Source organism: Propithecus coquereli, unplaced genomic scaffold (genome assembly GCF_000956105.1).
Source record: "Propithecus coquereli isolate 6110/MARCELLA unplaced genomic scaffold, Pcoq_1.0 Scaffold81, whole genome shotgun sequence".
Classification (NCBI taxonomy): domain Eukaryota; kingdom Metazoa; phylum Chordata; class Mammalia; order Primates; family Indriidae; genus Propithecus; species Propithecus coquereli.
This window is the reverse complement of record NW_012154285.1, coordinates 6,211,111-6,229,218: the sequence shown is the minus strand read 5'-3', so window position 1 is coordinate 6,229,218 and position 18,108 is coordinate 6,211,111. Positions and strand designations below refer to the sequence as shown.

The following is an 18,108-nucleotide window of genomic DNA, read 5'->3' as shown; positions in this document are numbered from 1 at the left end:
TTTTTTCTTTCCTTGGGGCTACGATATTTTATTACAAAAATAGAATAAAAACTTCAAAAACAAAGCAATCCTTTCTAACTTAATGAAAAATTTATTTTTTATTGTTTTCTGTGCGTGAGTTATATGCAACTTGAAAAATAGTTCTCGTGGCTCCCGAGGTAAAGAGACGTGTGAGTTACATATGCTTCACGAGGCCTCAGGTTCAAAACTAGCATGAGTTAGATACAACTCGTACGACAGTTAATGTGTTAAATGCAAGCCTATATCTAAAAAAGCATTTCCTACTGCTGTCATTGCCCAAGTAGACCTTTATTATTTAGCTGAGTCCTAACTCCCAACTAGAGAAAATCTCCTTTGCCAGACCACAGTATGGTCAGCTGAACATGTGGATGCCATGTTTGCTCTCACAAGCCAGTGCTGTTCAGTAACATAAATAGAGAAGAGAACACAAATAGGTGGGAACATGTTCATGGCAATTCCAGGTGGGTCTGCCACCTGAGCCTTCTGGGGATAGTTAATAGTCTAGGGCCTGAACTTTGTAGCAGGGTGTTTATAGGAAAAAGTGGATTCTTTGAAGGGGTGAGCTAGCATGGCTTTACTTACTAATGGCAAGAATATGTTAGGATACTGACCCCTGCTTATAGACGTGGATTTGGAAAGTTAAAAAAAAAAAAAAAGAACATGCAGCTATATCTTATTAGTGGGCCCATTAAATAAAAGAGGATCTTGTTTTGGATGGATTGATAGAAAATTTCTGGGTGACTTCTGAAACATAGTAATTATCTGTAATACAATTTAATGAATTGTATGAGTACATTAAAATGTTTCATGCGGCTTAAAAATTATATGAGAAGAAAATGCCTTTACCCATAATCATCTGTGATGTCATTTACTAAATTAAATTTGAAAGTATACTGATATGAATGTTATTCTATCTATAACAGTTTAGATAGCAGTTTATCTTCATATATGTAAGTTTTAGGTTTGCTTTTATTTCAGTGCATTTGTCATTGATTTTCATTAAATTATAATATGAATAAATGTTTTTGTTAGATTTTAAGTTAATTATGTAAAATTCACTTCTCATAACTCTCTTAAAGCATACATCTTTGTTGATAATTCATGCGTGTATTAGCGTAGCCAGTTGTCCAGTTGTATGAACATTCAACCAAAGCAATCCTTTGCAGATGCTTTTACTGACTCTGCTATCAGTGCTAAAGTGAACGGTGAACACAAAGAGAAGGACCTGGAGCCCTGGGATGCAGGGGAACTCACAACCAATGAGGACCTGGAGGCTTTGGAAAATGACGTGGTAAGTAAAATCTTTGTGATTTGTTTCATACTCTGTGGTCAGTGTGGTATGCATGTGACATCCTATCACTTGGTTTTAATTTAAGTATGTTTTTGTTGTAGTGATTATGTTTAGAGCAGCAGTTTTGTTGTGTAAATGGAGACTTTCTTCCAGGCAATAAATAAAGAAAAATGGTGGGGTTTTTTTTGTTGTCATTGTTATTTTCCTTGCAAGGGTTAACCGGGAGCGCTGCCTGTTCTTGTGGGTGCTTGTGAATTATTTCTTTGAGATTGAAATAAATTATAATAATCAACTTATAAATTTAAATCGGAAACCATAGGAAATGCCAGTGTGTTTTGCTCTAACGCCCTGTGGGATAAGGCAGCTTAAGGAAAGTGTTGTCTTAATTGTCTGTTGACTTTACCTAGAGATGAGGTTGAAGTCAGACATTTTAGGCTTCTTATCTGGAGAAGACAAGGTACTCATTATTAAGATAATTAGGTTACATTAGAATTAAATCATTACGTAAATTTCTTGGTCTTAATTGGGATCATTCACCTCAAAAACCCGCTATTTCTAAAATACTTCTTGTCACATATTTTTGCTTTTCTCTTAACACATCATGTATATATTAAATACTTAGCTGGGCGCAGTGGCACACGCCTGTAGTCCCAGGTACTCAGGAGGCTGAAGGTGGGAGGATTGCTTGAGCCCAGGAGTTTGAGGTTACAGTGAGCTATGACTGCACCACTACCTTCCAGCCTGGATGATAGAGTGAGATTCTTAAAAAAAAAAAAAAAAAAAGCATTCCAATATGGAAAGATATTTAAGATTTATTAAAAAGCTAGTTTCAGAACAAGAAGATCCTGTTTGAATTTTTTTTTAAAAGAGCGGATCATATTCTTATATATGCAGAGAGGGTTTCTGGAATTCTGCCCAAGAAACAGTTGATAGTAGTTATTTATGCACACTGGGATTGGAAGATGTTTACTTTTTTACTAGATGTCTTTTTTTATGTACCGTGTGAAATTTTTATGTAGAGCATTTTACATAGAGCATTGCTTAAGTAATTTTAAAGCCTCCATAGGCAACTGTGAATTCCTGCCTCTGTGTTAGATCAAAGGAATTGCTTTAGTGGCAAAATTACATTTTTATAACCTACTGGAGTAGCACAGGAGCACCCAAGGTTGACAAGTGAACTTTGAGGCAAGCCTTAGTGTTGAGATTGCCACCATCGTTGCTTGGATGATGCTGTGTCTGCTCTGCTGGAGTGGACGTTTGTGCTGGGTTTCACTCCTTTTCGCAAGTGAGGCTTTAACACGTTGACTGGCACGCTACAAAAAAAAATTTTTTTCCTTGGGGCCATGGTGTTTTATTATGAAAATAGAATAAAAACTTGGGAAACAAAATGATCCTTTCTAATTTAATTAAAAAAATGTTATTTTTTCTGTGCGCGAGTTATATATACAACTTGAAAAATAGTTCACGCGGCTCCCGAGGTGAGGAGATGTGAGTTACATATGCTTCCCGAGGCCCTGGACTCAAAGCTAGTGTGAGTTAAATACAACTCACATGGCAGTTAATATGTTATTAAAAGATGAGTCGAAAACCTTAGAGAGATAAGTGATTAACCAGACATTAATATTCGCTAGGGAAGATTCTTCCAGCTTTTGCCCTATTGGTTGATTCTTGTAGGTTAAAAGAGTGCAGCCTGGCTTTTGAGAGTGGTAATTTTCCGTAGTTTCCCATAGAATTACAGGGTTATCTACACTGAGGTTTAGGGCGTTGAGATCCAGAATTGATGTTGCTAAGGTCCTACAACTGCTAATGGCAAAACCAGATCTGAAACCCAGCTCTTGTGACTTTGTCCAGTGACTGCCTGTTTGTTGTTTCACGCTGCCTTCCCTTTGAGCATACCTAGGAGGAAGGAGAGATGGCAGACACCTAGTACTATGGTCCCCCCCTTGAAATACCGGTGCGGTAGGGAAAGCTTTGGCTTCTCCCTCCCTTCCCCAAACACTGGAAGTATTTTTGGCTGTTGAAAAGCACCCCCTGTCCTTCATAGACCTGATGATCAGTGATCTCAAGGTTTCCGGTAAATACAGGTGCCTCTACCCTACAGAAAGGCGACTGGTAAGGGCTGGAGGAAGGAGACAACCCTGATCTGAAGGCTCACATTTTATAAAATAACTAAAATGTTCTAAACTTTCTTAACCTCACAAATAATTGTGTTGTGTAGTTATTTACCAACATGAGGGGCTGATATAGAAGAAAAGGTTTTCCTTAAAACATTTTTAAAGGAAATTTTTGCCTGTTTTCTAATTTGCCTACTTTCTAGATTTTGGTAGAGTGCTTTGTTAGGTTTTGTTCGTATAGATATTAATTGAATTAAAGAAGACAAATACTTTGTCATTTTGAAAAATGGGCTTCATTTTCTTCTAGTCTAATGGATGGGACCCCAATGATATGTTTCGATATAATGAAGAAAATTATGGTGTAGTGTCTACATATGATAGCAGTTTATCTTCATATACGTAAGTTTAAAAAGTTTACTTTTATTTTAGTGCATTTGTTATTGATTTTCATCAACTTAAATTATTATGTCAAATAAATGTTTCTGTTAGATTTTAAGTTAAATGATTTTGTGAAAGAATTTTTTTATTATTACCGAGGCTGATAAATTCCCATTAAAAGAGGGAATAGGCCAGGCACAGTGGCTCATGCCTGTAATCCCAGCACTTTGGGAGGCTGAGGTGAATGGATCGCTTGAGCCCAGGAGTTTGAGACCAGCCTGGGCAACACAGCAAGAACCTGTCTTTACAAAAAAATAGAACAGTTAGCCATGCCTAGTGGTGTGTGCCTCTAGTCCTAGCTACTTGGGAGGTTGAGCCAGGAGGATCACTTGAGTCTAGGCATTCGAGGCTGTAGTGAGCTATGATTGTGCCACTGCTCTCCAGCCTGGGTGACAGTGTGAGACCCTGTCTCAAAAAGGGAGTGCAGAGGGGATTACCTATAGCCTATTTTTATGCTCTGAGTAAATTTCATTTTTATTTTGTTTTTTAAGTTGTGGAAAAAACCCTAAATCTGAAAGGATAGAGATTACAGTGGACAGTCAGTGTAACCAGTTTTTGAGATAAATTCCTCTATGGAAAAGATAACAGAAAAAAATTCAAATTCTGATTTATAAATTAGCAAATCACCATAACTCTTCCAGTTTTGTCAGTATTCTAAAATTTCTTAATAGTTGATTGTGACAGATATATAAACTATGACTTTAAAATATTCACTTTGCTTTTCTTTTCCTCATGTTTCAGGGTGCCCTTAGAAAGGGATAACTCAGAAGAATTTTTAAAACGGGAAGCAAGGGCAAACCAGTTAGCAGAAGAAATCGAATCAAGTGCCCAGTACAAAGCTCGGGTGGCCCTGGAAAATGATGATAGGAGCGAGGAAGAAAAATACACAGCAGTTCAGAGAAATTCCAGTGAACGTGAGGGGCACAGCATAAACACTAGGTATTTAAAGGAAATCATGATGCAGTATTTTGGATACACAACTCAAGGTCTGTGTGAGAAGGTGTATTATCACTATTATTATTTCCTCTTCCTTTAATGTAGCTTAGGTAGAGAATGCAAATGGAATTGGTTTAAGATTCTGTTAGAGAAAAGATTATGCCAATCTTGGAAAATATTCTTTGAGAGTCAGCTCTGGAGGCAAGTGTTGGATATACAACAAGGAGCAATCCAAGGTCTTGCTGAGCTCATTAAAGAATCGTGATCAGGTGGGGGGACATGTGTACTATAATAACAGTACAATATAATTTGCTCAGTTAAAGTTGTGTTCAAAGTGTGGAAACACCCAGAGGGAACTAGCATAACCTGTGAAGTCAGAGAAATCCTCCCTGAGGAGGTGACGTTTTGTGATAGCATAGTAGGGTCTATCTGGCACTCTGAGAGGAGTACAGGAGAAGAATTTCTTACCTGCTAAAAAGCCATGTGTAGTAGCATGGCCATGGGAGAGAACCTGGCTGGCTCAGGAAAGGGCTGGTTGTTTCATGTGTGTGGAACATGGCATCTGTGTTGGGTGCGGTGGTGGTGGTTGGTGATAGGAGCTGAGGTAGCTGAAGGACTGGGTGTGTCACGCTTAAGAGTACCCTGTGGGCAGGGGATGGGGTGAATAAACCCTGGGACATTGAGGACTGGCTGAATCACAGAGACCAGTTAGAATATTGAAGTAGTTCACTGAGGGAGCTTGATAATGACCTAGACCAAACCTAGAGATAGAAAGGTTAGAAAAACCAGGGATGACCATGAGGTTTATTTGATAACCAAGTAAATTAATGATTGTACTGATAATGTAGACAGGAAACACGGATCAAGTTTGAGGGGAGAAACGATGCCTCTGTTTTTGCAGTTTATTGCATTTGAGAGGTTTGTAGGGTCTTTATTCATAAACATGTTGAGAAGAACCTGCTACATGTCTGGTAGAATAAGAGATACATCCTAACTTGAAAGGACTTATTGCTTAGAGTCCGGTGGTTTGAACTGACACGTCCAGTGAGAGACGTTGAAACTATGGGATTCATCAGCATTGCTGATACCGCAGCCATAAAAAACCAAAGAACAGCCAGCAAGAGAAGAAATTGCAGAGAAAATAAAGTTGAGAAAGCCAAGGACAAAAAGGTTTCAAGAAGATAGACCATGATTGATAGAGTCAGCCATAGAAAGGTCACGTAGGATGAGGATGAACACACATCTGTTAAACTTTGGGCTTAGGAGGAGAATCTGAGGGAAGGGAAAGGCCAGAGGCTGGAACACAGGGAAAGGTGGAGGAATGGGGCATGCGGGCTTGAGGCAGTTTGGTTTAGTGTTGATCCTTTTTATAACAAGCATTCCCTTCTGCCTAGATTACTTTAGATATGTTTCATTGGCCTGGTACATTTAAGGATAAAATGATTTAGAGGATCTCTCATTTTCAGGGAAAATAAATATATTCCTCCTGGACAAAGAAATAGAGAAGTCATATCTTGGGGAAGTGGGAGACAGAATTCACCGCGTATGGGCCAGCCTGGATCGGGCTCCATGCCATCAAGATCCGCTTCTCACACTTCAGATTTCAACCTGAATTCTGGTTCTGACCAAAGAGTAGTTAATGGAGGCAAGTATTTTTAACCAAATTTGTCAATGTCATTGATGAAATACATAGTTTTCTAAATACTTAAAACAGTTTACATATTGATAAGAACGTATGATTTTTGTGGAGTGGTTTTCACTTCAGCATTACTTAAAATTTGCTTTTGTGGATATCAAATTAAAGGGAAACATTGTATAAGTTACGGGCATATGCAGTATTTAGCATGACAAAATATTCATGTACTAAGATAAAGTGATAAATTTAATCCAAGGACATTCACCTGGCCAAAAAACACTCCACGTATAAAGAAATTGGAAACTTTGGATAGGTTCTCAATTTTAAAGACACTGGATGATAAAATTACTTAGACATAATATATATGGAAAATTCTAATTCATATGAAACACTCAGTAGTTAGTATAGATTCCTTTTCATTAACTGTTTATGTATTCTGCTTACTTCAAGAAATAATTTAAGGTAATTTATAATACAAGACATGACCAAGAGTCATGTGAAGAAAGTGACAAGAGAAAGGTGCATACAAAACAACAAAAACGGCTGCATGCTGTGGCTCACGCCCTTAGTCCTAGCACTTTGGGAGGCTAAGGTGGGAGGGTTGCTTGCGGCCTGGAGTTCAAGACCAGCCGTGAGACCCCCGTTTCTACAAAAAAAAGCAAAATTAGCCGGGCATGGTGACACAAGCCTGTAGTCCCAGCTACTAGGGAGGCTGAGGCAGGAGGATCACTTGAGCCCAGGAGTTTGTGGTTGCAGTGAGCTATGATGACGCCAGTGCATTCTAGCCCGGGTGACAGAGTGATACCCTATCTCAAAAACAGCACCTACTCTTGGTCTAAAAGTAGATGTTATAGTTAAGCAACTTAAGTAAAAGAAACTTGAGTCTTAGTAGGAAGACACTCTACTTCTAAATCTAGGTTGATTATCAATCATAGGTTATGAGTTTTTTATATAAGTCAAGGACACTGAAAAGAAGTACTATGGATGGTATGGAAATATGGTAATTAATAATAGCAATAGTATGTTACTAAGGGGAAAGAGTGGACATTTAATTTTAGGTATTTAAGATTGGAAAATTAGATAAAAATAGAGAACACTTAAGTTTCCAATTTCATTTGTTTTCTTTGAGTCTCTTCTCCAGAATTCCTCTCCAATGAACACTCTTGAGTATTTTCTGTACGTAGTATTGGGGGTGAAATTTCTTTGCTCACTGAGTAAAGATTTTTAGTTGTTCATAAACAGAATTTTCAAAGTAAAAATCCTGAAGGGGGCTGGGAAATGTATGATACTCAAGTGTGTGGAACCCTGTGGAGAGGAGACCTGGACTGTTTGCTAAGATTCAGGTAAGTGACTCATAATATTAAATGTTAGCTATATTTTGACCTGTGCATATCCACAAGTATCAGTTTATTTGGTGATGACTGCATTGTAGTTACATTGTTTATTAAGCAGTCTCTTGGATAAATGTTTAACTGCATAAATTATTTAGAAGGTCCCCCCTTTTCTAATTTAATGAGATTGGGTTTTTTTGAAAGAGCAAGGAATATTAACCTTTGTTACTCCTGTGACTCTAGAAAATAATAGAAGTAATATTTATTTCTACTTAAATGGGACTTGCTTAATGAGATTTCCAACTGAACCTTAGGTTCAAATATAAACCTGATGAAAATCGTAGATGATTATAAGGAACCAGCATTTGTAATTGGATATAATAGCTGCTGCTTTTATTTTCATTATGTTTCAAAGCTAAAATTAATATAGTAAATAATCTTATTCCTGAGTAGGAATTATTGTGATTTATTGTGTGAAATTATCTAGTGTATGTTGTTTCTTTTAACAATTGATTACTGAGAAACATTTATAGAAGCAGGATTGATAGGCAAAGTCCTAACTGTCTTCTTCAGTAGTATGTGTAGATCCTAATTAACCCTTTGGGAACGTGTATTCATTTAAACGGACTTAATTTTAAGGAGGTTAAAGTAAAATGTGAATTTATGTCAGTTAAGTTATGCTAAAACTTATCACAAATCAAATGACTGTCCTCAAAGGGTTAAATGTACAAGAAATCATTTTTGTCATTTTACTTTTTTTTCTGTTTACTTTTTTCCCTCATTTTTTTCTTTAGTTTTTATACTTTCCTTCATATCATTTGTTCTGTCAGGTGTTCCCTGGCCATCGCCTTGCCCATCTCCTTCCTCTCGCCCACCTTCTCGCTACCAGTCAGGTCCCAACTCTCTTCCACCTCGGGCAGCCACCCCTACACGGCCGCCCTCCAGGCCCCCCTCGCGGCCATCCAGACCCCCGTCTCACCCCTCTGCTCATGGTTCTCCAGCTCCTGTCTCTACTATGCCTAAACGCATGTCTTCAGAAGGTACAATACCACAATTTGTTCATGTTTTTGTTTGTCTTTGTTTAACTCCTATGTGAGTTTATAATTACAAAATAGTTTCCTCTTCATTATTTAATAACCTATAATTTCCGTGTTTTAACTTTAGTTTATTAAAACTATTTCTATTAACCTTTTGTTCATTAGAGAAAAAATTGATAAATGCTGTGTGAAGCTATGAACTATCCTGAATTGTAATAAAGGGGGTTTATCTCTGCCTGGTAATGATGTTCCTTTATAGCCCTGGAAAACCTGGAAAGGTCTGCTCCATGGCCTTCTCCCTCCTGGTTCACACAGTATATGGTGGTTAATGGTAAATGAATGCAGCTTCTTCACCCAATCCTGGATTTTTGTAGAACCCGTTGTTTTACAGCTCCTTGGCCGAGGTCTTAGTGAACCTTCCTCTTGGCCACAGGCAGGAATGGTGTTTTAAGGGCTTTTTGAGAGCAGCATCTCATGTAGCTGCCTTTGCATGTCTGCCCTTAGATTTCAATACCGTTTGTTAGCATGCCCAAAGGATTCTAAATTTAATTGAATAATTTTTGAAAGTCAGCTTTGCAATATTATATGGTGAAACACTGCTTTAATCTGGGAGAAGTCCTTGATCTAAAATAAAAGTATTGATAAAAACTAGGTATGAATTACAATATTTAGGTATTTATTTTCCCTTGTCCAAAATAAGAATAAAATTCTGTAATTCTTATTTAATATTTGATGCTCGATCTGCCATTACTAGTACATATCAGATACACAGATGTTGTAGAAATGTAACATCCTAATTTAAATGCCATGCATAAATTAAAGGTGTGTTTTCTGAATGATAATATCCTTTTAATATTTGTTTAGAATATTTGTGTTAAAATTTTTATCTGATTTGTTCATTAAGATCACAGTTGATATAACTTAAATTAGAACAAATAAAGCTTTCTACGTAAAATGCTTCCCTGGCTACTTTTAAATAAATTGTTGCCATCTAGGCAGGCAGGTCATGACCTTGACTAAAGTGTCTAACTTTGAACAGCAAGTTTCACTGATTTTCAAGGTGACTTCTTTACTCAAAAGTGCCTCTAATAGTGGCTACTAAATGCAAAATTAAGTTCTGTTGAAATATTTCTTATAGTCCATCATTTGAATAAGTGATATTTATATAGTGAGAATGGTATTAGATAAAACGTGATCAGTAATACTGAACATCTTTACTACATTAAGATGTAAGAACTGCCCATGGACTATTGACATAGAAATATACTCTCTGCGTTATTTGGGAATGTTGGATTATCTCCAGTTGAAAATTATAATACTTGCATTCTTTTAAATATTATATCCATGATTAAATTCCTATTGGGAACACACATTAATTTGAAGTTCTAAAGAGTTTGGCAGCAGAGTGGGAGTGAGGAGCCTTAGCTTTGCCATTGAGAATGTTTTTGCTGAGTGTTAGCACCATCAGGCTTTTGTGGTGAGAACTGTTCTATCCACTGTTTTCACTTGATGGTTTGGTCTAATCCACAGTACACTGCTTTACAAAGAGAAATCACTAATGGGGTAGCAGAATCAGTGATGTAGAATTTTGACACTTCACATAGTGCAAATTTCTTCCCCAGATGTTATGTTGGTCTTACAAGCATTAGTAGAATTTTCAGTTCACATCCTGTTAAATCTAAGAAACTGCTTACAGTTGAGGACTGTTTTGAAGAGGTAGATAAACCAAAATTTTGGAGACATTTCAGTAATACCAGGGTTGTATAGTATAGGGATTAATAGTCTTTGGTGTAAAAATTTATTTTTTCTAACTATAGAAGTAATATATTCTGGACAATTCAGGGGGGAAATGGTGAAGTAAAAATTATTTCATCATGTAGCTACACCTTCTATTAACACCTATTTTATTTCTTTATATGCCTACAAATAATATACATAGATGAAACACATTGCTACAATTCTTTCAAGAGCTGTGACATCTTACTGTTTGATTTCTTACCACCAACTTCATCCCTCCCTTTCTTTAAAAACAAAGGGAAAGAAAATTTATTTATAAAACTTTGGGCATTCCACAGTATAATTCTGAAAGAGTTAGTATGCCCCCCCCCCCATATATATATATATATATATATATATATATATATATATATGGCTTTTTCTTCTTTAAAACCAAGGAGAAACTGTAGAGTGAATGGGAGAAAGAGAACGTGTGTGTGTGTGTGTGTGTGTGTGTGTGTGTGTGTGTGTATGTATGTTTAGCAGAAAAGTAATACTGATGGACAGGGGCATTTATGTGATGTGCACTGTTCCTTTCTTAGGACCTCCAAGGATGTCCCCAAAGGCCCAGCGACATCCTCGAAATCACAGAGTTTCTGCTGGGAGGGGTTCCATTTCCAGTGGCCTAGAATTTGTATCCCACAACCCACCAAATGAAGCAGCTACTCCTCCAGTGGCAAGGACCAGTCCCTCGGGGGGAACATGGTCATCAGTGGTCAGTGGGGGTAGGTAATACTTGGACATGATGACAGTGTGCATTTTTGTAATTATTACTAGATGTAAAAACTGAGCTTAAGTTCTGTTTGAGGAAGTGTAAGTGTATATATATTAAAAATAGTGGAATAACCAGAAATTGGGAAACATACATTTTTATTCTGGGCTCCACCATTTATTCATCATATATTAAAGCAATTAATGCAGTCATTCTGAATTTCAATTTTCTCAATGAGTAAAGTAATTCTTGCCTAGTCTACTTCATGGCCTTTTGATGAGATTCCTATAAGGTTCATAAATGTGAATATACTTTGTAGTTTTATAAAGTACCACTCTAAGGCAAATACAGTATGTAACACTATTTGGAGGGACTGTATTTCCTATCTTTTTTAAAAACTTTGTTCATTGATTCGTTCCATAAATATTTATTTTCGGCTTACAGTGTAGTGTGTTTTCTATAGCATCTGTATATGGTACTAATTCCTGACTATATTTCCCTTATAAGGAATATCAAACATAAATGAGGGGCCCAAGTTTTATCTGTGATTAGCCTGAGGAATATGCTGTCAGCAGGTATAAAAGTATGAAAATTACACTTTTATAAGATTTTATGATTAGGCTAAGACTGTTTTTGCTACTTTGTCAATCAATACTTAATGCTTTGCTCCCATAATAGAGAGCTAGAACATCCAATTAATATTTTTTTATTGGTCCACAGAACCTGTAAAAGAAACAAAGTCTTGAAGCTTAAGCAAAAAATTACCCAGTTCTATTAAGTGTCTGTTTTTAGTTGATATACACTGTCTGCTCAGCTTCATGTAATGTACATTCATGTAATTGTACTTACAAATTCCTTTGCACTTTGTATTTTCTTCCTTAGTCTTCAATTATTTTAAGTCTAACAAAAATTAGAAATTAAAAAAAATCTTCAGCTGTTCCATTAATCTTTTGACATTACTCAGATGTTCTGGGTATGACTTTTGAGAGTAACAACATGATGAGAAGCAAAAGAGGGAAAATAAAGTTATTAGAGATACACCTAGAAGAGTGTCATAGGTTTGCTCTTTATACTAGTTGGAAAAATGACAGTTGTTGTATAATAGCTTTCTTCTTTGACCATTGTGGCTTATGAAAAAACAAAACGTTAAAATGAAGTATACTGAACTATTTTCTCTAAACCTTTAAATTTGAGCTCTGCAGATAGGTTTATAATAGTATATGAAACCTATTAGATACTTATTTTGGAATATCAACCCTTGTTGTATTCTCCTTTTGGTTAAATTGGGTCCCTATTTCCTTACTTAGTACAGGGGATCTCGATGTTGCAAGAAAGAGCCCACAGGATGGGCTACAAGGCGCCAAAAGGTGTTTTAGTATATGATTTGAATGAGGAAGGAGTAAGCCTACTTCTTAGGGTTCTCCTCCTGCCAGTATTTTAAGAGAAACAATCAGTTTAATCAGTTCAACTTTTTAGTACAGAATGTGTTTATTTTAAAAAATGGCATTTATCCTGCCTTAGGGAAGCTGTTTTCCAACTCGATTCAAAATTCTACGTTTTATTTTTTGATTTATTTGTTTTTTTTTTGAGACAGAGTCTCACTCTGTTGCCTGGGCTAGAGTGAGTGTCGTGGCATCAGCCTAGCTCACAGCAACCTCAAACTCCTGGGCTCAAGTGATGCTCCTGCCTCAGCCTCCCCAGTAGCTGGGACTACAGGCATGCGCCACCATGCCTGGCTAATTTTTTTTTCTATATATTTTTAGTTGTCCAGCTAATTTCTTTCTTTTGTTTTAGTAGAGATGGGGTCTTGTTCTTGCTCAGGCTGGTCTTGAACTCCTGAGCTCAAACAATCTGCCCACCTCGGCCTCCCAAAAATTCTACCTTTTAGGATGAACACGTGTAGTTAGGAGGAAAAACCATAGTTGTGTTTATGTATTGCTATTGTTCTTCAGATACTTGTGTTCCTGATTACCACTAATCCCAAGACTTTGGAAAAGAAAACAGGTGATGGGGCCAGGCACAGTGGCTCACACCTGTAATCCCAGCACTTTGGGAGGCTGAGGCAGGAGGACCACCTGAGCCCAGGAGATTGAGGTTGCAGTGAGCTATGGATGACACCACTGCACTCTAGCCTGGGCAACAGAGTGAGACCTTATCTTAAAAAAGAAAGAAAGAAGGCCAGGCGCGGTGGCTCACGCCTGTAATCCTAGCACTCTGGGAGGCTGAGGCGGGCGGATTGTTTGAGCTCAGGAGTTCGAAACCAGCCTGAGCAAGAGCAAGACCCCGTCTCTACTAAAAATAGAAAGAAATTAATCGGACAACTAAAAATGTATAGAAAAAATTAGCTGGGCATGGTGGCGCATGCCTGTAGTCCCAGCTACTGGGGAGGCTGAGGCAGGAGGATCACTTGAGCCCAGGAGTTTGAGGTTGCTGTGAGCTAGGCTGATGCCATGGCACTCACTCTAGCCCGGGGAAAAGAGTGAGACTCTGTCTCAAAAAAAAAAAAAGAAAGAAAGAAAAAAAACAGGACGATGTATAAAGGGGTAAGGGGGCTGGAGAGAATTTTTTTTTTTGGAGGAGAAACAGAATCTCTTTTGCTCAGTCTGGAGAGCAGTGACACGATCACAGCTCACTGCAACCTTAAACTCCTAGGCTCAAGCAATCCTCCTACCTCGTCCTCCCAAAGTGCTGGGATTTCAAGCATGAACCACTATGGCTAGTCATATTTTATCTAGACCTTCAGAGAAGCCTCTTTGAGGAAGTGACATTTGAGCTGAGAATATAATAAATAAATTTTTCCTTTTTTCTAGTTCCAAGATTATCTCCTAAAACTCACAGACCCAGGTCACCCAGACAAAACAATATTGGAAATACTCCCAGTGGGCCAGTTCTTGCTTCTCCCCAAGCTGGAATTATTCCGACTGAAGCCGTTGCCATGCCTGTTCCAGCTGCATCTCCTACACCTGCTAGTCCTGCATCTAACAGAGCTGTTACCCCATCTATTGAGGGTATGTAAGAAAGGGCTTCTAGATCCATCATGTCGTTTGTGAAGTTGAGAATTAGAGGTTGACGTTACATTAAAATTTTTTATGTTGTTTTTATTCATAGATAGATATTTTGAATGCACATTTAAAATTCTATGTAAATGAGTTAATTATTTGAGTAATACTACTTAAATACTCAGCTGTTATGAAGATTAACATTCCTGGGTATCACATACCTATATAAATAAAATTATTTGTGTTTCATATGATGTCTGCAAAGGAAAAAGACTTCTGTTTAAATGAAAATATTCCTTTCCAGAAACATAGGAAATCAAAATTATTATTCAATGTTTGCCCATTTTGCTTTTCTAACTTCTAACTGAATTTTTTAAAAAATACTTTTCTAGCTAAAGATTCCAGGCTTCAAGATCAGAGGCAGAATTCTCCTGCAGGGAATAAAGAAAATATTAAGCCCAGTGAAACATCACCTAGCTTCTCAAAAGCTGAAAATAAAGGTTAGCGTTTTAAAGAGTCTTTAGACGTAACTGTAGAAATAGGAAGGAGTATGGCTAATTTCATGCCCAATACAGAATATTTTTTGTTCAACACTTTTTCTTAGTATTGTGTATATATAAATGCATAGTTTTGACAAATGCCAAAATCCAAAATTAGTATTTGAAATTGTTATTCTTTTGATAGTACATCTTATTATCATTTCCAATATCCCATATTTAAAGAGTCTTAAGTTTAGAAATACTTCTGTATCTGACAGTTCTTAATTTTACAGGTATATCACCAATTGTTTCTGAACATAGAAAACAGATTGATGATTTAAAGAAATTTAAGAACGATTTTAGGGTGAGTATTGTATGGACAAATGAATTAAGATTTAAAAAAATAATACACATTACTAAGGATTTTCATATCATCAGTTTACAAAAGTGCACTATATATATATACATTCAAACATTGAATCATTTGTAGAAAGCTAACCTTTCTTAAAGTTGTCTTTGCCTGTCCTTTAAGTGGGATAACTGAAATCAGGAGATTTGATAACAACAATGTCAGTATCAAATGAAAGAGAGTATAATCCTCATAATTGAAGCTACCATAACATAGTTTATTATTTGATGTTCATTTGATTACTTTGTTCAGTGAAGCTAGATTTTAGTAGGGCAAGACCAAGTCATTAATTATCTGGTGGTGGTGAGTGGAAGATGTACTAGACTCTGGTGTTCTGAGGTAGTTGCAGATTTAGACTTTGTGCACAAATGGATTATGGTACAAATCTTTCTATAATACATCATTTGTCTCTCAAGATAGGCTTTGCTGAACATCTCTTCTTGATGACTGTTTCATTTTTTGCTCATATTTACTATAATAACATAGATATCAAGGTTGAGTTTGAGACCGACTCGAATCTTTGTAAAACTTAGTTTCTTACAGGTGAAAAATCTGATTATCAGCTTTTTTTCCAAAGTAGATGAGTGAGTAAAAGGCAAAAGGCAGGCCACACATGGTGGCATGTGTCTGTAATGCCAACTACCAGGAAGGTGAATGAGGTGGGAGGATCACTTGAGCGTAGGATCAAGGTTACAGTGAGATATGATTGTGCCACTGCACTCCAGCCTGGGTGACAGAATGAGACCTTGTCTTTAAAAATAAATAAATAAAAGGGCAAAAGGATCTCTTTCCCAACCAGTGTTTTAATTTTCTAAAATTTAATAATTTCTTTGCTAATAGCTTCATTCTTGACTTGCAGCATTCAAAATATTACATACTATTTAGTACTTTTGCACGTATATATCTGTTCAGCTTCAGTGCTATTAACGGTTACTGGAAATTGTAATTTGTTTAGCAATAGTTACATATAAATGGTACACATAATGATGAATGATCATGTGCCCACTCCCCTGCTGAATAAGTGAAGCGTTCCAGCATAATTAACCTCCTCTTGTGTGCTTACCCCACCTCAACTGCTTCCTCCTTTTCCTTTTCAGAAGGAAGAGTTGCTTTCCTGTTCAATTCTTTATACTTACACTGCATATGAATAGATCCCTAAGCAATAGATAGATTTTGCATAATCTTAAGTATGCTGTAAATGATGTCATGCTGTAGGTATTCTTGCCCACTCAGTTTTTTCCCTCAGCATTCCTTGTTTTTTTTTTTAAACATTCAGTCCCTCTTAGAATACACTGATACTGAATTTATTACATCATGAAGGAAAAAAATATTTTTACTTTGAAACATATGTGTTAGCACAGTTTTGTAACAGCTTTATTGAGATATAATTCTACCATTTAAAGTGTACAATTCAGTGGCTTAGTATATTCACGGCATTGTGCAACCATCACCACAATCGATTTTAAAACATTGTCCTCACCCCAAAAGAATGCATTCTCCATTTGCCTCCAACCCTTTCCCTCTGCCCCCAGCCCTAAGCAACCACTAATCTACGGATTAGTCTCTATGGATTTGCCTGTTCTGAACATTTCATATGGATAGCATAATACAATATGTGGCCTTTTACGACTGGCTTCTTTCACTTAGCGTAATGTTTTCAACGTTCATCCATGTTGGAGCATACATCAGTACTTCATTCCTTTTCTTGGCTGAATGAGATTCAGTTATATGGGTAATAACACATTTTGTTTATCCATCAGTTGGTGGTTGTTTGGGTTGTTCCAACCTTTTAACTGTTATGAGTAATACCACTGTGAACAGTAGTGTACAATATTTCTGTGGTCATGTGTTTTCATTTCTCTTTTGTACCTTCCTGGGAGTAGAATTTCTGGATTGTATGGTAACTTTGTGTTTACCTTTCTGAGGAATTGCCAAGCTGTTTGCCAAGGCAGCTGCACTGTTTTACATTTCCACCAGTAGTGCATAAGGTTCCTGTTTCTCCACATCCTTGTCATCACTTGTTATTATCTGTCTTTTTTGATTATAGTCATCCTTATGGGTGTGGAGTGATAATCTCATCATAGTTTGGGGTTTTTTTGTTTGTTTTTTGAGACAGGGTCTTGCTCTGTCTCCCAGGTTAGAGTGCAGTGGTGTCCTCATAGCTCACTGCAACCTCAAACTCCTGGGCTCGAGTGATCCTCCTGCCTCAGCCTCCTGAGTAGCTGGGAATACAGGCGCACACCACCACAACGGGCTAACTTTTCTTTTCTTTTTAGGGACAGGGTCTTGTACTTGCTCAGGCTGCTCTTGAACTCCTGGCCTCAAGTGATGCTCTGGTCTTGGACTCCCAAAGTGCTAGGATTCTGTGGGTTTTATCTTTTCACTGTATTATCCTTTGAAGCACAAACATTTTTAATTTTGGTACAGGCAGATTTATCTGATTTAGTTGCTTGTGCTTATTTATAATTCACACATAATAATTACGCATATTTATGGGGTCCAAATTCATTCTTTTGCATGTAGGTAGATAATTGTTGTCCCAGCACCATCTGACTATTCTTTACACCACTGAATTTTCTTTACGTGCTTGTTGAAAGTCAGTTGACTGCAAGTGTGAAAGTTTATTGCTGTACTCTAAAGTCTCCTCCATTCATTGAAATGTCTTATCCATACACCAGTCCAATACTGTCTTGATTAGAGTTACTGTATTTAAAAGGGATGTATTTTTTGATTTAATAGAAGATATTTTGGCTATCTCATTAGTTCACAACTTTTGTAAACCTTCATTAATACTTGACTTTTAAATTCCAGGTAGGAGCAACATTAAAAATCTGTCTTTAGAAAAGTTTCTGTTCATTTCCCTTGCCCATTTGTTGATGGGGTTGTTTGATTTTTTCTTGTTGATTTTTTTGAGTTCTAGATAGATTCT

General features: G+C 37.0%; 1 protein-coding gene across 1 annotated transcript in view; it reads left to right on the top strand.

Moving 5' to 3' along the window:
• Positions 1-18,108, top strand: part of ATXN2 (ataxin 2) — a 128,396-nt gene that overhangs the window by 78,131 nt on the left and 32,157 nt on the right. The window contains exons 7-15 of the mRNA XM_012663466.1: positions 1,188-1,312; positions 3,734-3,825; positions 4,606-4,803; positions 6,267-6,445; positions 8,598-8,807; positions 11,123-11,305; positions 14,103-14,300; positions 14,684-14,791; positions 15,064-15,134. Of these exons, the coding sequence (XP_012518920.1) occupies positions 1,188-1,312; positions 3,734-3,825; positions 4,606-4,803; positions 6,267-6,445; positions 8,598-8,807; positions 11,123-11,305; positions 14,103-14,300; positions 14,684-14,791; positions 15,064-15,134 (1,364 nt within the window). The remainder of the gene's footprint in view (positions 1-1,187; positions 1,313-3,733; positions 3,826-4,605; positions 4,804-6,266; positions 6,446-8,597; positions 8,808-11,122; positions 11,306-14,102; positions 14,301-14,683; positions 14,792-15,063; positions 15,135-18,108) is intronic.